Consider the following 27499-nt stretch of genomic DNA (forward strand, 5'->3'; position numbering starts at 1 on the left):
GGGTGAAGCTTCCCCTTTTATACCTGAAGGTCCAGGTTAGGAGTGTCTCCCACCTAGTGGTCATTGTTCTCACAGTGTACAACTTAGGTCAGTTTATACATGGGTTACAATGCTGGTTGAATACATGACATCACCTCCCCCCCCCCAAAGTCTTATTGGGATCACAGGTTGAGTTTCTCTGGTGGTTTACGCTCCCTTGTAGAGCGCCTGAGTTGGGGCTCCGGTTGTTGGGCGCTGACCTGAGTGTCTGCTGTTTGCGGTGCCTCAGGCCTGTCCGGACTGCCCACAGTGACTGGGCTCTCCTCCCTTTGGTTCCGGTGTTCGGTCACCTGTGGTGGAGTGAACTCTACATCGTGTTCTTCCTCTGCTTCTTCTATGGGGTTGCTGAACCTCCTTTTTGTTTGATCCACATGTTTGCGGCAGATTTGTCCATTGGTAAGTTTAACTACCAGAATCCTATTTCCCTCTTTGGCAATCACAGTGCCTGCGAGCCATTTGGGCCCTGCAACGTAGTTGAGGACAAAAACAGGATCATTTACATCAATACATCGCGCCCTCGCATTCCTGTCATGGTAGTGATATTGTGACTGGCGCCTGCTCTCGACAATTTCTTTCATGGTGGGGTGTATAAGGGATAACCGGGTTTTGAGCGTCCTTTTCATTAGTAGCTCTGCGGGTGGAACCCCTGTGAGCGAGTGTGGTCGGGATCTATAAGGCCAACAGGAGGTGTGATAAGCGGGTTTGTAGGGAACCCCCTTGGAATCTGAGCATCCCCTGTTTGATTATCTGCACTGCTCGTTCTGCCTGGCCGTTTGAGGCCGGCTTGAATGGTGCCGTTCTAACATGGTTAATTCCATTGCCTGCCATGAAGTCCTGGAATTCAGTGCTTGTGAAGCACGGGCCATTGTCGCTGACCAAGATGTCCGGTAGACTGTGGGTGGCGAGTATTGCAAGTAGACTTTCTACTGTGGCAGAGGATGTGCTTGAATTTAAAATGTCACACTCGATCCATTTGGAGTAGGCGTCTACTACAACCAAAAACATTTTCCCCATGAAAGGACCTGCGTAGTCCACATGGATGCATGACCAAGGTTTGGCGGGCCATGGCCAGGGGCTAAGGGGGGCTTCCCTGGGCGCATTGCCCAGCTTGGCACACGTGTTACACCTGCGAACACAAAGTTCCAGATCTGCGTCTATCCCTGGCCACCAAACGTGTGACCTGGCAATTGCCTTCATCATGACAATGCCCAGGTGCCCATTGTGGAGTTCTCTGATGAACACCTCTCTGCCCATCTGGGGCATGACTACACGGTTTCCCCACAGTAGGCAATCGGCTTGAATCGAGAGTTCATCCTTGCGCCTGTGAAATGGTTTAAATTTCTCAGGGCATGCCCTGTACGTGGCTGCCCAGTCCCCATTCAGGACACATTTCTTGACTAGAGACAATAGCGGGTCTCTGTTTGTCCAGACTTTAATCTGACGGGCTGTCACGGGTGAGCCTTCGCTTCCGAAAGCTTCAACAGCCATGACCATCTCAGCACCATGCTCGGTAGCCCCCTCAGTGGTGGCTAGTGGGAGCCTGCTGAGTGCATCGGCGCAGTTTTCGGTGCCCGGTCTGTGCCGAATTGTGTAGTCATAGGCGGCTAATGTGAGTGCCCACCTCTGTATGCGGGTCGATGCGTTTGCATTTATGTCCTTGTTGTCGGCCAAAAGGGACGTTAGGGGTTTGTGATCTGTCTCCAGCTCAAATTTCCTGCCAAACAGGTACTGGTGCATTTTCTTTACCGCATATACACATGCGAGCGCCTCCTTTTCTACCATCCCGTTGCCCCTTTCTGCCTGGGACAGACATCTGGAGGCATAAGCTACCGGCTGTAACTGACCCTTGGCATTGACATGCTGCAACACACACCCGACACCATAGGACGACGCATCGCACGTTAACACAAGTTTCTTACATAGATCATATAGTTAACAGAGTGTTGGAACATAACAAATTGCGTGCTCTATTAAAAGCCCTTTCCTGGCTGTCCCCCTAGACCCATTCGCCTCCTTTGCGTAGGAGCACGTGTAGCGGCTCTAGCTGCGTGCTCAATTTGGGAAGAAAGTTACCAAAATAGTTCAGGAGCCCCAGGAACGAACGCAGCTCCGTCGTGTTACGGGGTCTGGGTGCTCTCTGGATCGCTTCTGTCTTGGATGCAGTAGGGCTGATCCCGTCTGCTGCTACCCTCATCCCCAGGAATTCTACCTCTGGAGCTAGGAAGACGCACTTCGCCTTTTTCAGTCGCAGCCCTACCCGGTCCAGTCTGCGTAGCACCTCCTCCAGGTTGTGGAGGTGTTCTTCAGTATCGTAACCCGTAATGAGGATATCGTCCTGAAAAACCACCGTCCCTGGAATCGACTTGAGGCTTTCCATATTTCGTTGGAAGATCGCGGCGGCCGAGCGAATCCCGAACGGACATCTATTGGACTCAAACAACCCCTTGTGTGTCGTGATGGTGGTCAGCTTCTTCGACTCACTCGCCAGCTCCTGGGTCATGTAAGCTGAGGTCAGGTCCAATTTTGAAAAAAGTTTGCCACCGGATAGCGTCGCAAAGAGGTCCTCCGCTCTCGGTAGCGGGTACTGGTCTTGGAGTGACACCCGATTGATGGTGGCCTTGTAATCGCCACATATCCTGACCGACCCATCCGCCTTGAGCACCGGCACAATCGGGCTCGCCCAGTCACTGAATTCGACTGGCGAGATGATGCATTCCCTCAGCAGGCGGTCCAATTCGCCTTCTATCTTTTCCCGCATCACGTACGGCACCGCTCTGGCCTTGTGGTGTACTGGCCTGGCGTCCGGGTTTATGTGAATCACTACCTTGGCCCCCATGAAAGTGCCAATGCCGGGTTGAAATAATGAGTCAAATTTGTCCAGGACCATGAGCGTGATACTCGCTCCACAGAGGAAATTGCATTGACATTGCTCCATTTCCAGTTCATGACAGCAAGCCAACTCCTCCCCAGTAGTGCGGGACCGTCCCCTGGGACAATCCAGAGTGGCAGTCTGTTCTCCGAATCTTTGTGGGTCACGACTACCATGGCGCTGCCTAGCACCGGAATGATCTGCTTTGTGTAAGTCCGTAGCTGTGCGACAATCGGCGATAATTTTGGCCTCCTGGCCTTGGATGCCCACAACTTTTCGAACTGTTTGATACCCATCAGGGACTGGCTGGCACCCGTGTCTAGCTCCATTGATACTGGGATGCCATTGAGGAGCACTTTCATCATTATCGGTGGCGTCCTGGTGTATGAACTGAAAACGTGCTCCACATGAACTCGCTGAACTTCAGCTTCCAGCGATTTCCCCCAGTGTCCATTTCTGCAATTTCTACAGGTATTTTGCTCATCTCTGCAAACTCCGGCTGAGTGTGTGCCTCCACGCCTCCAGCATGAGCTGCTGTTTGAAACAAAAGGTCCCTTGCCAGTCGATCGTCCCTGACTGCCCCTGTTATTGCCCTTGAGTGCACCATTAACAGGTGTTGATAGCCCCATTACTGGCCGCATTGTCCCTTGCAATGGCGTGAATCGCTGTTCAGCTTGCCATTGTCTCTGTCGAACTCCCCCTCTGGGTTCGACTACATGTTGGGGCATGCCCGACTGCCCTTGTCTGCCTGGAGAACTGTGTGCTGCTTTAACAATGTTGAATCTCTGTCCCAACCATTCCTTAACACAGTACCTCTCGTCTGTTCTGCTAGTGGCCATGCTCGCGTGGTTTAAATCCCAGTTTCTTGTCGCCATTGATAGGTCCTTACTATATAGTATAAATGCACACGATGCCCAGGCTTGAGAGAAGGTCAGTCTGTGATCTGTCCTTTATTCCTTAGCACTCAAGTGATGAAGGTGGGTGGAGCTTCCCCTTTTATACCTGAAGGTCCAGGTTAGGAGTGTCTCCCACCTAGTGGTCAGTGTTCTCACGGTGTACAACTTAGGTCAGTTTATACATGGGTTACAATGCTGGTTGAATACATGACAATGATAAAAGCTGATCATGCAACTTCAGTCCCCCATTCCTGCATTCTCGCCGTACTCCTTGATCCCTTTAGCTATAAGGGCCAAATCTAACTCCCTTTTGAATATATCTAACAAACTGGCCTCAACAAGTTTCTGTGGTAGAGAATCCACAGGTTCATAATCCTCTGAGTGAAGAAGTTTCTCCAAATCTCGTTCCTAAATGGCTTACCCCTTATCCTTAGACTGTGACCCCTGGTTCTGGACTTCCAATACATTACCCCCAATACCATGTGCTTTGATTTTGCACACTAATCTCTTTTGTGGGACCTTGTCAAAAGCCTTTTGAAAATCCAAATACACCACATCCGCTGGTTCTCCCTTGTCCACTCTACTAGTTACATCCTTAAAAAATTCTAGAAGATTTGTGAAGCATGATTTCCCTTTCATAAATCCATGCTGACTTGGACTGATTCTGTCACTGCTTTCCGAATGCGCTGCTATTACATCTTTAATAATTGATTCCAACATTTTACCCACTACTGATGCCAGGCTAACCGATCTATAATTCCCTGTTTTCTCTCTCCCTCCTTTTCTAAAAAGTGGTGTTACATTAGCTACCCTCCAGTCCATAGGAACTGATCCAGAGTCTATAGAATGTTGGAAAATGGCCACCAATGCATCCACTATTTCTAGGGCCACTTCCTTAAGTACTCTGGGATGCAGACTATCAGGCCCCGGGGTTTTATCGGCATTCAATCCCTTCAATTTCCCTGACACCATTTCCTGACTAATAAGGATTTCCTTCAGTTCCTCCTTCTCGCTAGACCCTCGGTCCCCTAGTATTTCCGGAAGGTCTTCCTTAGTGAAAACAGAACCAAAGTATTTGTTCAATTGGTCTGCCATTTCTTTGTTCCCCATTATAAATTCACCTGATTCTGACTGCAAGGGATCTACATTGGTCTTCACTAATATTTTTCTCTTCACATATCTATAGAAACTTTTGCAGTCAGTTTTTATGTTCCCTGCAAGCTTCCTCTCATACTCTATTTTCCCCCTCCTAATTAAACCCTTAGACCTCCTCTGCTGAATTCTAAATTTCTCCCAGTCCTCAGGTTTGCTGCTTTTTCTGGCCAATTTATCTGCCTCTTCCTTGGGTTTAACACTATCCTTAATTTACCTTGTTAGCCACGGTTGAGCCACCTTCCCCGTTTTATTTTTACGCCAGACAGGGATGTACAATTGTTGAAGTTCATCCATGTGATCTTTAAATGTCTGCCATTGCCTATCCAGCGTCAACCCTTTAAGTATCAGATACTTAAGGATGAGGGTTTCGGGAGCACTTAAACATTAACTGAAAGGAAGTTCTCTCTGTTTAAGGGGTGCCAACTACCATACCCTGCAATTCCATGAAGGTTTTCTGCCTTGTCCAGCTGTTGCCTCCTTGCAAACAAAGCATCTGTAACTCATTCTATGCATTGCTAAGTGGCTGAGTTAGCAGATGTGTCATGTGATGGCTTGGGAGAATTGGTAACATAACCGCTCAATGCTGTGGTACTTTTCATAGCCACAGAGTAGCCCTCCTTGTGGTAAAGTTTGTCTGCAGATCAGCTTGCAGCAGCAGTCTCTGTAGTGAAGTGGGGGTGGAAACGTCAGGTCCTGGAGTGCAGACACAACACCTCGGGGGCCAAAATTGCCCACCGCTCGAAATGAGCCTTAAAGTGTACCGACCACCCCAGTGAAATTCAGCACTTGGTGCTATTGTTTGAAGCGGGGTAGAAGTGGCTATCACTGGCAGGGGCGGGGGCTGGAGTGGAGCGGGGGCATGGCGGGAGTGGCCCCAACATGGGGCGGGGCGTGGGCGGGGCTGGTCGGGGGCGGGGCGGGAGTTGGCGGGGGCGGGGCGGGAGTTGGTGGGGGCGGGGCTGGTCGGGGGCGGGGCGGGAGTTGGTGGGGGCGGGGCGGGAGTTGGTGGGGGCGGGGCGGGAGTTGGTGGGGGCGGAGCAGGAGTTGGTGGGGGCGGAGCAGGAGTTGTCGGGGGTGGGGGCGGGGCTGGTCGGGGGTGGGGGCGGGGCTGGTCGGGGGTGGGGGCGGGGCTGGTCGGGGGCGGGCCGGGGTGGAGTGACGGACGCTGTGAGGCTCAGCGCGTGCTGACACGTCACAACGTCTCTCCCCATCAGTTAAAGGGGAGGGCCACTGAGAACTCAGCAGCCACTTTAGTGGCAAACATTGGGCCATCAGGAGGGAGGGTTTTGGCCGGGCCAGGGGCCTGGCACCGAGAGGAGTGCCAGGCTGCCTGTTGGCGGCCCGACCTGGCAGTTGGCCGACAAAAAGAAATAGCACGGCGTCACCGGCAGCTCCACCTCCCCTTTAAGGGCGGCCGTGCCACCAAACCAGAGAGTACCGGCGGCACTGCCACTCCCGCGGGGCACCGGCCGGCGGCACTGCCACTCCCGCGGGGCACCGGCCGCCGGCACTGCCACTCCCGCGGGGCACCGGCCGCCGGCACTGCCACTCCCGCGGGGCACCGACCGCCGGCACTGCCACTCCCGCGGGGCACTGACCGGTGGCACTGCCACTCCCGCGGGGCACCGGCCGCCGGCACTGCCACTCCCGCGGGGCACCGGCCGCCGGCACTGCCACTCCCGCGGGGCACTGACCGGTGGCACTGCCACTCCCGCGGGGCACCGGCCGCCGGCACTGCCACTCCCGCGGGGCACCGGCCACCGGCACTGCCACTCCCGCGGGGCACTGACCGGTGGCACTGCCACTCCCGCGGGGCACCGGCCGCCGGCACTGCCACTCCCGCGGGGCACCGGCCGCCGGCACTGCCACTCCCGCGGGGCACTGACCGGTGGCACTGCCACTCCCGCGGGGCACCGGCCGCCGGCACTGCCACTCCCGCGGGGCACCGGCCGCCGGCACTGCCACTCCCGCGGGGCACCGGCCGGCGGCACTGCCACTCCCGCGGGGCACTTTTGGGAAAGAGGTCGGCGTGTGCTCACCGCTTTGGGACAACGGGCGGAGAGGTCCCCGACACCGCTCCGAACCTGAGGAAGGGCAGTGTCTAAAACGGCGGAGACCCGCGGCCGCTGCTTTCAGGAAAGGGGCACTTTCTTTTCTTTGCTTATAAATGTTTATTCAGGTTGGATTTATTTGTAGAAGTATAAATAAGGATTGATTGTAGAATTTAATGAGTTCCCTTCCCCCCCACCTCGTTCTGGACGCCTAATTTGTAACCTGCGCCTGATTTTTTAATGTGTAGAATAGGTTTTTTCAGTTCTACAAAAATCTTCACTTGCTCCATTCTAACTTAGTTTGGAGTACGTTTTCACTGTGGAAACTTTGAAATCAGGCGTCAGTGGCCGGACACGCCCCCTTTTGAAGAAAAAATTCTGTTCTAAAAGTAGAACTGTTCTACCTGACTAGAACTGCAGAAAAAAAAATGTGGAGAATTGCGATTTCTAAGATAGTCCGCTCTCCACCAGTTGCTCCTAAAAATCAGGCGCAACTCATGTGGAAACTTGGGCCCCTAGAGTTATGCTGTAAAGATGAACTGCTGAAGAATATTCTATATGCTTCACATTACACAATGGACATTATATGTTGCCTGAAAGATTTTGTTGTATGTGGAGGACAATCTCTTTCTGCTTTTTCTTTATCTCCAGGGATACTGCAAACAGAGTGAAGGAGAAGTTTGGGAGCAAGCTATACGAATCATTGCTGGTGTAAGTACTGTTGGACATGAGTGATGAAAGGAGCTTGGTGTTAGAAGGGATTCCAGAGTCCAGATTTGCACTATGGGCCAGCTGTAAACCTATGCAGGTTTTATACAAACACTTTGCACCCAATTCTTTACGCTCAGCTCATTTGGTTGAGGAGTAAATTTCGATCCTTCCACTGAACATGCCATATGGCCAATGAATGACATTCAAAGGGAAACGAATGATTAATGTCAGAAAGTTCAGAAAACATCTCAACCCAGTAAGTCGCCTTTGGCAAGGCTGAAGGGTGAGGGGAGTAACAAGGGACAGTCAACCATTGAGGGAGTCTTCTGGGATGTGACAGAGTAGCTGAACAATCATACCATCTAATGGCTGTTAAACTGGGAACGATGCTGCAGGCGATAATTGTGAGAAAAGTGGACCTCTGCCATTGCACAACACCAACAGAGGACATTGCCGATGCCAACAAGGAGGTGCAGCCAGGCTTCAGGTACAATTAACTGTTGGAGTCAGTGGCTGTTCCAGTCCAATCCTGCATAACAGCTGCAGGTGTCCTTGTAAACACGGCTTCTCTGAGGGTCTGGCCCTGTGGGCAGATGCCCAGTGTCATTGTCAGGTACGTGTACCAGAGTCTGTAGATATGATTGGTGGTATCTTGGCAAGTTTGGGCAGTTAGGAGATGCTGACTGATCATGCTGGTGTGCCTCTCTTTATGTAGTGCACACTGTGATTGGGGGCTTATGAGAAAGTATCCGATATAACGGGTAGCCAGGTGTTCACATATCTCAATGGTATCAGTAGTTCCAGCTTTCAACTCTCTAATTGCTGTGATTTGTTCAACCTCAATGTTGATACCTTTGTTCCCAGAAAAACCTTCCTTGTCCTCCATCCTGATGTTTTCCCTGTTACGGCCTATATCTCTGCTTCCTCATGTCAAGTGGCACAGGCCTGAGCATATCTAACATACAGCTGCTGTATCCATCCATCAGCAGATCTGGCTGGATCACATCAAACTCCACCAAGGCTCACTCTCATCTGCCAAAACTACCCACGACTCCACGGTCATCCTGGAGACCTTAATCTGAATCTCTGGCTTTTCTCCACTACTGACCATCTTCTTAAATCTCTCCCCTACCCTGTCCACACAAAGGGCAATGGAAATCTAGAACTCTCTTCCCCCAAAAAGTTGTTGAGGCTGGGGGTCAATTGAAATATTCGAGAGTGATAGATTTTTGTTGGGTAAGTGGATGATGTTATATATGCAGACTATAGATATACTCTCTGTGTAGTCACTGTATAGTTGCATAAGATGGAGACTTGTTACCTGATGTACTGTCAATAAGGTTTACACTGTGTATATACTATGCTGGCACCACTAGAGGGTGCAACTGGTGGAGACCAGGGTTTCCTGCCTCTGTGTCAGAGGCTGTTCGCTAGAGGGCACTGCGATGGGAGACCTGAGGTTCACCTGCATAGGTGTGCAGGGCCCAGTATAAAAGGCTTGTGCCTCACTCTGGAATTACGAATAAAGGACCAAGGTCACTACAGTTTGAGTACAACACATTGTCTCATGGAGTCATTCATAAGTGCATTACAGACATAACAACTGGCAATGAGAATACGGACTTTCACGCGATTATGGCTATCTTTGGCACACTAAAAATACTTCGCAGAGGGCGATGATTGGGATGCCTTCATGGAAAGGCTCGAACAATATTTTGTGGCAAACGACCTGGCAGGGGAGACGGACACATTGGCGGAGAAGCACAAGGCTGTACTGCTGACCAGTTGTGGGCCCGAGGTCTACCTCCTCGATGGGACTTGCTGCACCCACGAAAGCTAAGGATAAGATATACAATGAGCTGACTGAACTAATTCGCGACCAACTAAAACCAAAAGAGAGCATCCTCACGGCCAGGCACAGATTCTACACTCACCGCACACCTGAGGGCCAGGATATTGCAAAATATGCTGCTGACCTCGAGACTTGCGGCACCGTGTGATTTCGGCACACACCTCAACGAAGCATTGCGAGACATCTTCATTATGGAATTGGCCACGAGGGCCTCCTTCACAAGTTATTATCTGCTGACACCAGAGTCAACCTGCAGAAGGCCATCAGCATCAGTCAGGCGTTCATGACCTCGACCTGCACACCAAGCAAATTATTCATCCTGTGGACTCAAACCCGGCAAGTACTGTACACAGAATGGTGCCTTTCACAGGCAAGACTGTAGAACGTGGCACTGCCCAGGGCAGAGAGCACAGACCTCAGGGTTCCAGAACTCAGAGACTGCCGAGGGGTGCTAATCGAGTAGCACCATGCTGACGTTGCGGAGGAAACCATAGGGCTCACCAGTGTCGGTTTGCTGAGTACGTATGCAAAGCCTGTAACACGAAGGGCCACCTCCAGCATATGTCTAAAAGAAATACGACTCACTATCTAGCAGAGGAGTCGGTAGATGACTTTGAATCCAGCGGGGAGGATGATGATTTGGCCAGAGAGGCAGCTCAGCCCCAAGAAGAAGTGTATGGAGTGTATACCTGCACCACCGATTGTCCTCCAGTGAAGACGGAAGTTGAGATAAACGATGTTCCAGTCTTCATGGAAGTGGACACTGGAGCAAGCCAGTCAGTGATGAGCCAGGATGCCTTTGAGAGACTATGAAACGAAAAACGACCCGAGCTGGTTCCAGTACAGGAAACCTACATCAAGGAGCTGATCCCAGTCCTTGGTAGCGCGGATGGAAGTGTAATCCATAATGGCGTGGTGCACAAGTTACCTCTGTGGATTGTTGCAGGTGACGGTCCAATGCTACTTGGAAGAAGGTGGATGGGGAAGATCCAGTGTAGTGGCAGAATCGCGGGAGAGAAGGATCAAGGCAGTCGACCGAGGGCTGAGACAAGATGGAGTCCCTGCTGCAGCGAGGTGCAGCGTGGCTAAAAAAAAAAGCTGTCCGCGGCCAGACCACGAGGGGCAACGCTGAGGGACCAACACGTGGTGTCGAACAAAGGATTTTATTGGGGTAAAGCCAGCGGGGTTCTCTTAAAGGAAACCTGCAATCAACTGAACTTAAAGAGACATTGTATGCATGGCAATCAATGTAACGAACCGATTAAGATTGTGAACAAAATGTTGTTGCGAGATGTCGGGAATAGTGTGTCCCCAAAAGTAGCAAGCGAGTGAATTCGGGAGGGCAAAGGCGCTGATCCTGAAGCCCTGCCCCAGGTGTCCCCACAAGTTATAGGCCAGCGACCTCAGGAGGGTGAAGGCACTGATCCTGATACCCTGCCCCAGGTCTATCCCATGCTGCAGGCACCCGATGGCACTATTCCCCACGGACCTGGAAACAAAAATGGCGCCAATACGCGCAGTCGGCCGCCGTTGCCCAACACCCGGGTGGAGACGGTGCAGCCCCCAGACCCGGTCACTACCTCGGCCATGTCCGGGAGCGAAAGGTCAGAACCAGCGAGTTCCCCAAACGGGACCTGGAACAGCCGGGTTCCCAACACCGTTACAGAGCAGGCAGAAGACTCTGCAGTCCTCAAAGGAGGACAGGGAGGCCACACACATCTGTGGCTCTGCCCACCACTAGGCAACGGCAAAGGCCCTGAGTCCTGGCTAGGTGAGCGAACCTAGCCCCCCCCACTAGCAGGGGGCACAGTGCCGCCATCAGACGACTAGGAACCTGTGTCCTTGCATACCTGTACTGCTACCTCAGTACTGACCATGACTGAACCGTGAATGCAATCTACCCAATCCTGGCGCACGACCGCAAAACGTAACGCATGTAACTCACTGAACCAAGGTGTCACGACACAAACTGTAACTTCCTTTCTTTGTACTTGCACTGTGTCTGATCCTCTACGTTAATGTAACGGGCCAGCTGCATGATCTCACTAGGGGGGAGGAGGGGGGGGGAGGGGGGGGGAAGGATGTATGTAACCATGGACACACACATGGATCACACCCAGAACCCACTGGAACCTCCACTGCATCATCGAACCATCCAAACTGGTAACCACTACCCAACATTGTAGCAAAAGGACTTGGGGGGGTTAACAGGGAGAGAGCCAAGCCAAAGCATAGCCAAAGTGCAAGGGCTATTGGCACTTAAGTCTGGGGAGAGCTGAGCCAGAGCACATAGTGCAAAGGTAATCGACACAATGGACTTGGGGGAGAATGATGTTTTATATACAGACTATAGATGTACTCTCTGTGTAGTCACTGAATAGTTGCATAAGATGGAGACTTGTTACCTGATGTACTGTCAATAAGGTTTACACTGTGTATATACTATGCTGGCACCACTAGAGGGTGCAACTGGTGGAGACCAGAGTTTCCTGCCTCTGTGTCAGAGGCTGTTCACTAGAGGGCACTGCGATGGGAGACCTGAGGTTCACCTGCATAGGTGTGCAGGGCCCAGTATAAAAGGCTTGTGCCTCACTCTGGAATTACGAATAAAGGACCAAGGTCAATACAGTTTGAGTACAACACATTGTCTCGTGGAGTCATTCATAAGTGCATTACAGACATAACAGATTAAGGGATATGGAGTTTAGGTATAGATCAGCCATCATCTAATTGAATGGAGGAACAGGCTCAAGGGTTGAATGGCCTACTACTGTTCCTACGATCCTACCCATCTTTTATCTCTATCTATCTATCTCTGTCTGTCTCTCTTTCAATCTATTTATTTCTCTCTCTCTACTCTCCCCTTGCTCTCATTAACATGTGTTCTATAACAGAGTCTCACTTTGAATATGAGTTCAAATCTATGGTTTTCCGAGCCATAAAGCCAGTGGCCAGCCTCCCAACATACACCCTCCCAACATACACCCTCCAAAAATCTTGGCTCATTCCAAACTCTGTTGCCTGTATCCTGTCCTGTCCCAAGTCTTGTTCACACCTGTGCTCGCTGACCTGCATTGGCTCCCAGACTCCCAATGCCTCCACTCTCAGTAACCTCCTCCAACCTGTCAACCACCACAGATGTTTATGTCCCTCTGATTCTGACCTCATATATCCCTCCGTCCCTTCACCCCACTTTAAGCCGTTTAGGTCCTAAGCTCGAGAATTCAATCCTTAAACATCACTGCCCATCTGTCCATCTCTCTCTTTCCTCCTTTAATAAGCTCCTTAAAACCCACTGCTTGGACTAAGCCACATGTTCACTTATCTAATACAAATGTGGAAATAAATTGAGTCTTTAGAAATTTTTAAAAATAAGTTGCATAAATATTTGTTTGGGAAGAAGATTTGAGTTTGGGGGAGATGTGCGAACAGAGATAGTCAGTGGCAGCTCAGAAGGTGATAACATTCTCTGCTGCAGGTTGTAGGAACGTGTGGAGAGGCAGGGCAGTGTTGATCAATCAAGGAGCATTGATTATGTTAAGATAACAATATATAGATGAGCTATATGTATATATATTATTCCATTGAGGTGGATTGTGCATGGTCTGTGGAAAGAGCAGGCTCGATGGGCTGAATGGCCTTCTCATTCCATACTTCTTTATGTTTTTATTTGAGTGCAGTGGGCAGTTACCAGATGTGAATAGGATGATTGACCGGGAGGATCTCACCATGATGAAGAGAGCCCTGTATTCGACCCAGGTGAGAAAGCTCCATTTAAAAAAATGTCCAAACGTTGGGAGAGAAAACAAGGCTTGTCTTGTCACTGACACTGTGGGAGAGCTCGAGCAATTGGATGAGCCTACTTTGTAAAGGCCAGAGGAACGGGATGACCTCACAACCTGTGTGATGCACTCGCTATGGCTGTGCTCTGTACATCCAGAAATGTTTGCTTAATTCTCTCTCACAATGTGCAGACGGGAATCATAGAATGATGCATAGAAGGAGGCAACTTGGTTGTGTCAGTTCATTGGTAGACCTATCCAATTCTTACTCCTTGCTCTTTCACCATAGGTCTGCAAATCTTTCCCCTTCAAGTATTAATCTAATTCCCGTTTGAAAGTTATTACAGAATCTGCTTCCACCAGCTTTGCAGGCAGTGCATTCCAGCTCAAAACAGCTTACTGCGTGAAATAAATTCTTATCTCGCCTCTGGTTCTGCTGCCAATTACTGTAAATGTGTCCTCAGGTTACCAAACCTTTTGACATTGCAAACAGTTTCTCCTTATTTACTCTATCGACACACTTCATGATTTTGAACACATATCAGATCTCCCTGAACTAGGTTGATTCCGGAGAACTAGGTTGATTCCGGAGATGAGGGGGTTGACTTATGAAGATAGGTTGAGGAGGTTGGACCTATAGATGGAGTTCAGAAGAATGTGAGGTGATCTTATTGAAACATATAAGATAATGAGGGGGCTCGACAAGGTGGATGCAGAGAGGATAGTTCCACTCCTAGGGGAAACTAAAACTAAAACTAGGGGACATAGTCTTGGAATAAGGGGCTGCCCATTTAAAACTGAGATGAGGAGGAATTTCTTCTCTCAGAGGGTTGTAAATCTGTGGAATTCTCTGCCCCAGGGAGCTGTGGAGACTGGGTCATTGAATATATTTAATGCGGAGATAGACAGATTTTTGAGCGATAAGGGAGTAAAGGGTTATAGGGAGCGGGCGGGGAAGTGGAGCTGAGGCCGAGACCAGATCAGCCATGATCTTATTAAATGGCGGAACAGGCTCGAGGGGCCGAATGGCCGACTCCTGCTCCTATTTCTTATGTTCTTGTGTTCTCTTCCCTAAAGAGAACAAATCCAGCTTCTCTAGTCTCTCCACATAACTGAAGTTCTGGAACCCTGGCACCATTCTAGTAAATCCCCTCTGTACCCCCCTGACGTGCAGTACCCGGAATTGGCCACAATTATCCATCTGGAGCCTAACGAGGGTTTTATAAAGGTTTAGATTAACTTCCAGGGTTTTGTACTTTACGTCTATTTATAAAGCCAAGGATCCCATATACCTTTTTAACAGCCGTCTTAATTTGTATACATACGCCCCGAGGTTGCTCCGTTAATATTGTACCATTTAGTTTATATTGTTTCTCCTCATTCTTCCTATCAAAATGTATCATGTAACGCTTCTCTGCATTAACTGTCATCTGCCATGTGTGTGTCCATTTCATCAGCCTGCCTGTGTCCTTCTGAAGTCTGTTACTATGCGCCTCACTGTTTACTATACAGATTGAACCTCCCTTATCGGGCACTACTCCAGCACCATTCCCAACCACCGGGTGGTGCATGCACAGAATGCAGCCAGTCAAAATCACCAATATAATCTCTCTCCTCGATCAGCTGCCTCTCCTTGTCGCCCTGCAGCCACAGTCCTCTGGCCGGCCACTGCTCATCACAGCACTCCCTCCGGGAGGTTGGGCTGAGACTTCAGGGCCCGCTCGGGCCGCTGATCTTTTCCGCCCCCTGCCGATGATCTCCCCTCATCCGTCAAAATCCCTCATCCGGCCTGGTCCCGAGAGTGCCGGCTCAGGGAGGTTCAACCTGTACGTCCGAGTTTTGTGTCATCTGTAAACTTTGAAATGATGCCCTGTATATGTAAGTCTAGGCCATTAGTACAGGTCCTAGCACTGACCCCTGGGGAACACCACTGCACACATCCTTCCAATCTAAAAAGCAACATTCACCACTACTCTCTGCTTTCCGGACCGTAGCCAATTTATGCAGCCACGGTCCCTTGACTCTCCTGAGGTTTAATTTTGTTAACAAGTCTATTATGTGCTACTTTATCAAACACCTTTGGAAAGTCCATATACACAACATGGCAGGGAGCAGCGTGTGGTCCTGGCCTGTAAGACCATCAGTAGGCCGGGGCCTTTGTAACTTTCTGCTCCCATCGACACGCCGTACTGAGCTGCCTAACCTGGTGTCAGAAAACTTGGATCTATGGCTCTCTGTTCCTTCAAGTATGTCATTGATAAATATGGTGAAAAGCTGAGGCCCCAATACAGATCCCTGGGAATCACCACTAGTCACATCAATATCCCTACTTTTTTTTTTGGCGTGGAAGCAATTCATCCTCGTTTCGAGGGACTGTCTATGATGATCCCTACTCTGTCCCTGACCTCCTAACCAATTCCCTACCCATGTATTGCCTGCAATTCCAATATCTTGTGTTGAATCATATTCAATACCTTCTGGAAGTCCATAAAAATGACATCTATAGACACCCCTTTATTTAACACATTAGTTACTCCTCAAAAAATTCACCTAGGTTCGTTAGACTTGATCTATCTGTTACTAGTCTACACTGGCGCTCTTTGATCAGGCCATTTGTCCAAATGCTCAGTCACTCTGTACCTAATAACAGATTCTAATAACATCTTGGATATTGGTCAAAGGTGGGTAAGGTACAGATCAGCCAAAATGAAATTAAATGGCAGAGCAGGCCCGAGAGGCTGAATAGCCGCCTCCTGTTGCTGTAAAGTTTCTGTCTTATATTTTACATTTGGCAGATTTGACAAAAATGAAAATGTGCAAATCTCTGGAGTAAAATTCAACGGGTATTTAATTTAATATTTTCTTCTTCCTGTTTTTCAGCGCCACTCATTGCCTCCAGTCTGCACGCATAACATGCTGGATGACTCCACAGATCCCATTCTGAACACCATTCGACGCCTCAGCTTGTTTAACCATCCCAATGACCGAGTCAAGGTGAGGACATACAGTGGGTGCACGAAGGTTAAAGAGGAGATTAATGCAATAGTTCGGAAGGACATTAGCTTGGATGATGTGGAATCTATATGGGTAGAGCTGCAGAACACTAAAGGGCAAAAAACGTTAGTGGGAGTTGTGTACAGACCTCCAAACAGTAGTAGTGATGTTGGGGAGGGCATCAAACAGGAAATTAGGAGTGCATGCAATAAAGGTGCAGCAGTTATAATGGGTGACTTTAATATGCACATAGATTGGGCTAGCCAAACTGGAAGCAATATGGTGGAGGAGGATTTCCTGGAGTGCATAAGGGATGGTTTTCTAGACCAATATGTCGAGGAACCAACTAGGGGGGAGGCCATCTTAGACTGGGTGTTGTGTAATGAGAGAGGATTAATTAACAATCTCATTGTGCGAGGCCCCTTGGGGAAGAGTGACCATAATATGGTGGAATTCTGCATTAGGATGGAGAATGAAACAGTTAATTCAGAGACCATGGTCCAGAACTTAAAGAAGGGTAACTTTGAAGGTATGAGGCGTGAATTGGCTAAGATAGATTGGCGAATGATACTTAAGGGGTTGACTGTGGATGGGCAATGGCAGACATTTAGAGACAGCATGGATGAATTACAACAATTGTACATTCCTGTCTGGCGTAAAAATAAAAAAGGGAAGGTGGCTCAACCGTGACTATCTAGGGAAATCAGGGATAGTATTAAAGCCAAGGAAGTGGCATACAAATTGGCCAGAAATAGCAGCGAACCTGGGGACTGGGAGAAATTTAGAACTCAGTAGAGGAGGACAAAGGGTTTGATTAGGGCAGGGAAAATGGAGTACGAGAAGAAGCTTGCAGGGAACATTAAGGCGGATTGCAAAAGTTTCTATTGGTATGTAAAGAGAAAAAGGTTAGTAAAGACAAACGTAGGTCCCCTGCAGTCAGAATCAGAGGAAGTCATAACGGGGAACAAAGAAATGGCAGACCAATTGAACAAGTACTTTGGTTCAGTATTCACTAAGGAGGACACAAACAACCTTCCGGATATAAAAGGGGTCAGAGGGTCTAGTAAGGAGGAGGAACTGAGGGAAATCTTTATTAGTCGGGAAATTGTGTTGGGGAAATTGATGGGATTGAAGGCCGATAAATCCCCAGGGCCTGATGGACTGCATCCCAGAGTACTTAAGGAGGTGGCCTTGGAAATAGCGGATGCATTGACAGTCATTTTCCAACATTCCATTGACTCTGGATCAGTTCCTATCGAGTGGCGGGTAGCCAATGTAACCCCACTTTTTAAAAAAGGAGGGAGAGAGAAAGCAGGGAATTATAGACCGGTCAGCCTGACCTCGGTAGTGGGTAAAATTATGGAATCAATTATTAAGGATGTCATAGCAGCGCATTTGGAAAATGGTGACATGATAGGTCCAAGTCAGCATGGATTTGTGAAAGGGAGATCATGCTTGACAAATCTTCTGGAATTTTTTGAGGATATTTCCAGTAAAGTGGACAAAGGAGAACCAGTTGATGTGGTATATTTGGACTTTCAGAAGGCTTTCGACAAGGTCCCACACAGGAGATTAATGTGCAAAGTTAAAGCACGTGGGATTGGGGGTAGTGTGCTGACGTGGATTGAGAACTGGTTGTCAGACAGGAAGCAAAGAGTAGGAGTAAATGGGTACTTTTCAGAATGGCAGGCAGTGACTAGTGGGGTACCGCAAGGTTCTGTGCTGGGGCCCCAGCTGTTTACATTGTACATTAATGATTTAGACGAGGGGATTAAATGTAGTATCTCCAAATTTGCGGATGACACTAAGTTGGGTGGCAGTGTGAGCTGCGAGGAGGATGCTATGAGGCTGCAGAGTGACTTGGATAGGTTAGGTGAGTGGGCAAATGCGTGGCAGATGAAGTATAATGTGGATAAATGTGAGGTTATCCACTTTGGTCGTAAAAACAGAGAGACAGACTATTATCTGAATGGTGACAGATTAGGAAAAGGGGAGGTGCAACAAGACCTGGGTGTCATGGTACATCAGTCATTGAAGGTTGGCATGCAGGTACAGCAGGCGGTTAAGAAAGCAAATGGCATGTTGGCCTTCATAGCAAGGGGATTTGAGTACAGGGAGGTGTTGCTACAGTTGTATAGGGCCTTGGTGAGGCCACACCTGGAGTATTGTGTACAGTTTTGGTCTCCTAACTTGAGGAAGGACATTCTTGCTATTGAGGGAGTGCAGCGAAGATTCACCAGACTGATTCCCGGGATGGTGGGACTGACCTATCAAGAAAGACTGGATCAACTGGGCTTGTATTCACTGGAGTTCAGAAGAATGAGGGGACCTCAGAAACGTTTAAAATTCTGAAGGGTTTGGACAGGTTGGATGCAGGAAGAATGTTCCCAATGTTGGGGAAGTCCAGAACCAGGGGTCACAGTCTAAGGATAAGGGGTAAGCCATTTAGGACCGAGATGAGGAGAAACTTCTTCACCCAGAGAGTGGTGAACCTGTGGAATTCTCTACCACAGAAAGTAGTTGAGGCCAATTCACTAAATATATTTAAAAGGGAGTTAGTTGAAGTCCTTACTACTCGGGGGATCAAGGGGTATGGCGAGAAAGCAGGAAGGGGGTACATTCAGCCATGAACTCATTGAATGGCGGTGCAGGCTAGAAGGGCTGAATGGCCTGCTCCTGCACCTATTTTCTATGCTTCTATGTTTCTATGTCTTCAATCCTGTCTTCCCAGCTCAGACTTCGAGATCAATTCAGTCCAAGATGTTTGAGTGAATTTTGTGCTCATCAATGAAAGGGATGCTACTGCTGGGAAGTAGAACCCGTCCCATTCTGGAATACCAGTGAGAGTATCAAGTTCTCAGGAGGATTAGAAGAGTAAAACACTCACTGAACTGTTCCTACATGACAACAGTAACTACACTTTTCAAGTCCTTCATTGGCTGTGAAGCTCTTTGGGACCTGAGGTGCTGAAAGCTGCTACAGAAATTAAATTCTTTCCTTATTTACCATCCCAGGTCAGATGCAGCAAGCCTTCAGGTCTTCTTTCTGCTTTGCCCCTGAAACTGCATTAGCTTCAGGCCCTGAGAAACATCCCATTGTACCACAGTGAATCTTCCTGCTTCTACCTGACTGGCCATGGTGAATGAGAGTGGCAGTTTATCCGTGGATTGGCTAGAAATGGGGTTCAGGCTGCTGAAAACACATTCCATATAACATCCTTTGCAAGGCTTTTAGTTCGAATTATGTTCTGGCAAAATATTGAGCTATTTATATAAGGATAGAGAAGCTTCCTGTCTCACACCCATCACTGCACTTTCCCCAGAGCCTTCGCACTAGAGCCTATCTGTTTGTTGTACATATATCTTTAAAAATGTAGTGGAAAAACAAGTTTATTTATTTCCCATCAAACTTGAAGCTTAATGCATTCCTTCCCAGGGCCCTCGGGTCCAGCTAGCAAGATATGGGCAACATATCCTTTTGCTCCCTATGGTCATGACAAGCTGCAACTCAACACTTACATTGAAATTGTGAAGGATCAGAGTCAGCCCTTGACACACAAATATTTTCCAATATAAATGTAAAATTTGTGTGGGATGTTAGGCTGCATAGCTGACAGTGAGAGACCATTACTGTCTGTCCAATCCTTTTAATGCTTTCACCTGAGATTACGGTTGAATTCTGCTCAGTGTCATTCTGTTAAGTTGTCACTTTGCTTCTGGCATTGTTGCATTGCAGAGTATGCCAGCGTTTCTCTGATCCTGTCTGGATGGCTCATTCTCGTGCTGTGTGTTACTCCCCAGTTGTAATCGGACCCTTCAGTATCCAGCCATTTCCTCTACATTCTGAATATGTGCACAAGCATTTCTTTTGAGTCTGGAAGATGCAAAAATAACCATTTTTCTCATGTTCAGGTGATCTTCCATCCAGAATTCCTGTCTTCCACCAGCCCATTGCTTCCACTTGACTACGAAGAGTTTGTACGTGGCTGTCATTTGGGAGTGTTTCCCTCGTACTATGAGCCATGGGGTTATACGCCAGGTGAGAGCGGTGATACGCCAGGTGAGAGCGGTGATACGCCAGGTGAGAGCGGTGATACGCCAGGTGAGAGCGGTGATACGCCAGGTGAGAGCGGTGATACGCCAGGTGAGTGCGGTGATACGCCAGGTGAGTGCGGTGATACGCCAGGTGAGTGCGGTGATACAGTCAGCACTTTAACTGGACTTATAATTTAACCGCCTTTTTCCACCACCGTATCATTGCCCGCCACCACCCCTGCCTCAGCTCTTCTGCTGCTGAAACCCTCATTCATGCCTTTGTTACCTCTAGACTCGACTACTCGAACTCACTCCTGGTCGGCCTTCCACACTCCACACTATGTGAACTTGAAGCCATCCAAAACTCAGCAGCCAGTGTACTAACCCGCACCATCAACATCACCCATCACCCCTGTGCTCGCTGACCTACATTGGCCCCCAGTTAAACAACGCCTCGATTTCAAAATTCACATTCTTGTTTACAAATCACTCCATGGACTTGCCCCTCCCGATCTCTGTAATCTTTTTCAACCTCACAACTCCACAAGATGTCTGCACTCCTCTAATTCTGGCCTCTTGACCATCCCTGATTATAATCGCTCCACCATCGGTGGCCGTGCCTTCTGTTGCCTGGGCCCCAAGCTCTGGAACTCCCTCCCTAAATCTCTCCACCTCTCTACCTCTCTCTCCTCCTTTAAGATGCTCGTTCAAACCTACCTCTTTAAACAAGCTTTTGATCATCTGCCTTAATTTCTTCTGTGGCTCGGTGTCAAATTTACCTGTTTGTCTGTAACACTGTTGCGCCTTGGGACGTTTTACTACATTAAAGGCGCTATATAAATAAAAGTTACTATTATTATTGTAATTGGACAGAGGAGACGTTGCTGAGGAACTACTGAGTAGTACAAACCTTGATGAGCGAGCTGCTCTCTGCTGCAACTGCACATTTACAGAAATAATGGGTCGGATTTTGCATAAAGTAACGGTCAGGCTATGAATGCTCACCGTTATTTCTGCATGTATCAGACAGCAACTTCCAGTGAGCGCACATGCAGTTAAACGCGGAAATCTGGAAGTTCCTGTCCGAGATGTACTGCTACTCCACAAGTTTCCCGTAAACGGTATCTTGCTATCTGGCTCCACATTCAAATATATTGAATGAGGTGAAGTTCTTGTACTGATAGTATAGATACAGATTAAACTCACCACACAAAGTTAGGACTTGTCCATTCAGGTCTAAGTATGCTTTTAACGACGTGGTAAGTCTGAATTATTGCCAAACAACCTCTCTTGAACTGAAAATTAACGTTTACAAGTGTGGAGTCTCATTCGTTCAGCTTTTAATTATTGTTGGAGATATCTCTTTTATCTCTCTCTTTCATTCCAATCTTTCTTTCCCTCTCTTTATTCATTTTCTGTATCTGATTTGATACTGAATTCAGATTCCAACTGATACTTCCTGGTTCAGGCTGTGCGCTGCTCATTAACGATTCTTCAGTCTGATTGGTTAAGCAGATGCACAGCGGGTCCCAGGTGCCCTGTAGAGGGCACTGTGCTATTGGATATCCTCATGAGAGCAGCTTGCAGAGTCTGTGAGCAAATGTAATAATGGTGCAGGGCTCCGATGGGAATAGTGCCAGCAATTATCTGTTTGCCCAGGGTGAGAAACCTTAGGCTGCCCATGAGTTGAAGGGGTTCAGCTGCTTAAAGGGCCAAGGAAAGAGGATACAGGCAGAATTTCAGGCAGGACACCTTTGGGAGAGGGGGCGAGCTAATTTTACCAACAGTGAGTTAGAAGTCTTCCTCCAGCTGACGAGGCCGACGTTTGTCATTAGCCAAGCCTTAATGACCCAAAATCGAGCTGGGCAATGGGCTGTCATTATGCAGCAATGGCGACAGCCTGAATATAAAAGAGTCATCAGAGCTCGCAGGAAATGAGCATTCAGATCCAGGTGTTGGTGGTGACAGACCAGCTACACGTTAACAGAGTGTGACCTGTTCTGTTAGCGGAAGCCACAGGATTGATGTGGTCATGTGGCCCCCTGGAATTTGGAGAAGCTGACTGCAACGGTGTCCTGCTGAGCGTCCAGAGAGCTCGATGAAAGCATTATTCACCTGTCCGCTCCATCTGACAATCGGCTCAGAAATGTTACAACCCGACCCCAAAGCAGCTGGTTGCAAAGAGATTGTGTGGTGACCATGGGCAGTGCAATGAGACAGGCCTGCAAATTCCATGAACTTAACTCATGTCTCTCCTGGAACGTCAGTAAATCGCATGCCCTTGCTGAACCACCTCACTTGTTTTTGGCCACTTTTCTTTCTAGGAAATTTGTAACTGCAAAAACGTTCACTTTTCCACCTTAGCATCTGTCTCCCATCATTATCATCATCATCATAGGCAGTCCCTCGGAATCGAGGAAGAGGTGCTTCTACTCTTAACATGAGTCCTTAGATCGCTGAACAGTCCAATACGGGAACCACAGTCTCTGTTGAGGGTAAGGGAAGGTGGGACTGGTTTGCCGCACGCTCTTTTTGTTTTTGATTTCTGCATGCTCTCGGCGATGAGACGCGAGGCGCTCAGCGCCTTCCCGGATGCACTTCCTCCACTTAGGGCGGTCTTTAGCCAGGGACTCCCAGATGTCAGTAGGGATGTTGCACTTTATCAGGGAGGCTTTGAGAGTGCCCTTGAAACATTTCCTCTGCCCATCTTTGGCTTGTTTGCCATGAAGGAGCTTTGAGTAGAGCGCTTACTTTGGGAATCTCATGTCTGGCATGCGGACAATGTGGCCTGCCCAGCGGAGCTGATCAAGTGTGGTCAGTGCTTCAATGCTGGGGATGTTGGCCTGGTCTAGCCTAAGGACTGTGGCTTACTGCATTGTTGGACATCCGTGTCTCCTTGTCCTTTAGCTCTGTGTTCCCAACAGTGGGAGCGATGCCTCCACTTATCAATATAACTGGTCACTTCCCCCCACCCCCCCCTCCGACCTTAACATATAACTGGTCACTTCCCCCCCCCCGACCTTATCAATATAACTGGTCACTTCCCCCCCCCCGACCTTATCAATATAACTGGTCACTTCCCCCCCCCGACCTTATCAATATAACTGGTCACTTCCCCCCACCGCCCGACCTTATCAATATAACTGGTCACTTCCCCCCCCCCGACCTTATCAATATAACTGGTCACTTCCCCCCCCCGACCTTATCAATATAACTGGTCACTTCCCCCCCCCCGACCTTAACAATATAACTGGTCACTTCCCCCCCCCCCCGCCCTTATCAATATAACTGGTCACTCACCACCCCGCCCCCCCCCCTTATCAATGTAACTGGTCACTTCCCCCCCGCCCCTTATCAATGTAACTGGTCACTTTCCCCTCCGTTATAGAAACATAGAAAATAGGTGCAGGAGGAGGCCATTCAGCCCTTCGAGCCTTCACCGCCATTCAATAAGATCATGGCTGATCATTCCCTCAGTACCCCTTTCCTGCTTTCTCTCCATACCCCTTGATCCCCTTAGCCGTAAGGGCCATATCTAACTCCGTCCTGAATATATCCAATAAACTGGCATCAACAACTCTCTGCGGCAGGGAATTCCACAGGTTAACAACTCTCTGAGTGAAGAAGTTTCTCCTCATTTTAGTCCTAAATGGCCTACCCCTTATCCTAAGACTTCCCCAACATCAGGAACATTCTTCCCATATCTAACCTGTTCAGTCCCATCAGAATCTTATACGTTTCTATGAGATCCCCTCTCATCCTTCTAAACTCCAGTGAATAAAAGCCCAATTGATCCAGTCTCTCCTCATATGTCAGTCCCGCCATCCCTGGAATCAGTCTGGTGAACCTTCGCTGCACTCCCTCAATAGCAAGAACGTCCTTCCTCAAATTAGGAGACCAAAACTGAACACATTATTCCAGGTGAGGCCTTACTTAAGGCCCTGTATAACTGCAGTAAGACCTCCCTGCTCCGATACTCAAATCTTATAGCTATGAAGGCCAACATACCATTTGCCTTCTTCACCACCTGCTGTACCTGTGTGCCCACTTTCAATGACTGATGTACCATGACACCCAGGTCTCGTTGCACCTCCCCTTTTCCTAATCTGCCGCCATTCAGATAATATTCTGCCTTCGTGTTTTTGCCCCCAAAATGTATAACCTCACATTTATCCACATTATACTGCATCTGCCATGCATTTGCCCACTCATCTAACCTGTCCAAGTCACCCTACAGCCTCCTAGCATCCTCCTCACAGCTCACCCAGTTTAGTGTCATCCGCAGACTTGGAGATATTACACTCAATTCCTTCATCTAAATTGTTAATGTATATTGTAAAGAGCTGGGGTCCCAGCACTGAGCCCTGCGGCACTCCACTAGTCACTGCCTGCCATTCTGAAAAGGACCCGTTTATCCCGACTCTCTGCTTCCTGTCTGCCAACCAGTTCTCTATCCACGTCAGTATATTACCCCCAATACCATGCGCTTTGAATTTGCACACCAATCTCTTGTGCGGGACCTTGTCAAAAGCCTTTTGAAAGTCCAAATACACCACATCCACTGGTTCTCCCTTGTCCACTCTGCTAGTTACATCCGCAAAAAATTCCAGAAGATTCGTCAAGCATGATTTCCCTTTCATAAATCCATGCTGACTTGGACCGATCCTGTCACTGCTTTCCAAGTGCGCTGCTATTTCATCCTTAATGATTGATTCCAACATTTTCCCGACTACTGATATCAGGCTAACCGGTCTATAATTACCTGTTTTTTCTCTCCTTCCTTTTTAAAAAAGTGGTGTTACATTAGCTACCCTCCAGTCCATAGGAACTGATCCAGAGTCGATAGACTGTTGCAAAATGATCACCAATGCATCCACTATTTCTAGGGCCACTTCCTTAAGTACTCTGGGATGCAGACTATCAGGCCCCGGGGATTTATCGGCCTTCAATCCCATCAATTTCTCGAACACAATTTCCCGCCTAATAAGGATATCCTTCAGTTCCTCCTTCTCACTAGACCCACTGTCCCTTAGTACATTCGGAAGGTTATTTGTGTCTTCCTTCGTGAAGACAGAACCGAAATATTTGTTCAATTGGTCTGCCATTTCTTTGTTCCCCATTGTAATTTCACCTGAAGCCGACTGCAAGGGACCTACATTTGTCTTCATTAATCTTTTTCTCTTCACATATTTATAGAAGCATTTGCAGTCAGTTTTTATGCTCCCTGCAAGCTTCCTCTCGTACTCTAGTTTCCCCCTCTTAATTAAACTCTTAGTCCTTCTCTGTTGAATTCTGAATTTCTCCCAGTCCTCAGGTTTGTTGCTTTTTGTAGCCAATTTATATGCCTCTTCCTTGGCTTTCCTTAAAGCCAAGGAAGAGGCATATCCTTAATTTCCGTAATTTCCTTTGTTAGCCACGGTTGAGCCATCTTCCCCATTTTGTTTTTACTCCAGACAGGGATGTACAATTGCTGAAGTTCATCCATGTGATCTTTAAATGTTTGCCATTGCCTATCCACCGTCAACCCTTTAAGTATCCTTTGCCAGTCTATTCTAGCCGATTCACACCTCATACCGTCGAAGTTACCTTTCCTTAAGTTCAGGACCCTAGTTTCCGAATTAACTGTGTCACTCTTCATCTTAATAAAGAATTCTACCATATTATGGTCACTCTTCCCCAAGGGGCCTCGCACAACAAGATTGCTAATTATCCCTTCTCATTACACATCACCCAGTCTAGGATGGCCAGCTCTCTAGTTGGTTCCTCGACATATTGGTCTAGAAAACCATCCCTAATACATTCTAGGAAATCCTCCTCCACCGCATTGCTACCAGTTTGGTTAGCCCAATCAATATGTAGATTAAAGTCGCCCATGATAACTGCTGTATCATTATTGCACACGTCCCTTATTTCTTGTTTGATGCTGTCCCCAACCTCACTACTACTGTTTGGTGGTCTGTACACAACTCCCACTAACGTTTTCTGCCTTTTAGAATTCCGCAGCTCCACCCATACCGATTCCACATCATCCAGCAATTGTCGCTCCTTACTATTGCATGAATTTCTTCTTTAACCAGCTACGCCACCCTGCCTCCTTTTCCTCTCTGCCTATACTTCCTAAATGTTGAATGCCCTAGCCTTGGTCACCCTCGAGCCATGTCTCCATGATGCCAATTACATCATATCCGTTAACTGCTGTCTGCGCAGTTAATTCGTCCACCTTATTCTGAATACTCCTCGCATTGAGGCACAGAGCCTTCAGGCTTGTCTTTTTAACACACTTTGCCCCTTTAGAATTTTTCTGCAATGTGGCCCTTTTTGTTTTTTGCCTTGGGTTTCTCTGCCCTCCACTTTTACTATTCTCCTTTCTATCTTTTGCTTCTGCCCCCATTTTATTTCCCTCTGTCTCCCTGCATAGGTTCCCATCCCCCTGCCATGTTAGTTTAACGCCTCCCCAACAGCACTAGTTAACTCTTCCCCCCCCCCCCACCACCCCCCTAGGACATTGGTTCCGGTCCTGCCCAGGTGCAGACCGTCCGGTTTGTACTGGTCCCACCTCCCCCAGAACCGGTTCCAATGTCCCAGGAATTTGAATCCCTCCCTGCTGCACAACTCCGCAAGCCACGTATTCATCTGAGCTATCCTGCGATTCCTACTCTGACTAGCTCGTGGCAGTGGTAACAATCTTGAGATTACTATCTTTGAGGTCCTACTTTTTAAATTTAGCTCCTAGCTCCCTAAATTCGTCTTGTAGGACCTCATCCCATTTTTTAGCTATATCGTTGGTACCTATATGCACCACGACAACTGGCTGTTCACCCCCCCTTTTCAGAATGTTCTGCACCCACTCCGAGACATCCTTGACCCTTGCACCAGGGAGGCAACATACCATCCTGGAGTCTCGGTTGCGGTCGCAGAAACGCCTATCTATTCCCCTCACCATTGAATCCCCTATCACTATTGCTCTCCCACTCTTTTTCCTGCCCTCCTGTGCAGCAGAGCCAGCCACGGTGCCATGAACTTGGCTGCTGCTGCCCTCCCCTGATAAGTCATCCCCCTCAACAGTACCCAAAGCGGTGTATCTGTTTTGCAGGGGGATGACTGCAGGGGACCCCT

The 27499-nt window shown here is 48.5% G+C and overlaps 1 protein-coding gene across 5 annotated transcripts in view; it reads left to right on the forward strand.

The window, feature by feature from the left end:
* Positions 1-27499, forward strand: part of LOC139230088 (glycogen [starch] synthase, muscle-like) — a 79243-nt gene that overhangs the window by 39207 nt on the left and 12537 nt on the right. For all 5 annotated transcript variants that reach the window (XM_070861897.1, XM_070861896.1, XM_070861898.1 and 2 more), the window contains 4 exons: positions 7662-7721; positions 13254-13332; positions 16236-16349; positions 20261-20387. In XM_070861897.1, the coding sequence (XP_070717998.1) occupies positions 7662-7721; positions 13254-13332; positions 16236-16349; positions 20261-20387 (380 nt within the window). The remainder of the gene's footprint in view (positions 1-7661; positions 7722-13253; positions 13333-16235; positions 16350-20260; positions 20388-27499) is intronic.

This window comes from Pristiophorus japonicus, chromosome 19 (genome assembly GCF_044704955.1).
Source record: "Pristiophorus japonicus isolate sPriJap1 chromosome 19, sPriJap1.hap1, whole genome shotgun sequence".
Classification (NCBI taxonomy): domain Eukaryota; kingdom Metazoa; phylum Chordata; class Chondrichthyes; family Pristiophoridae; genus Pristiophorus; species Pristiophorus japonicus.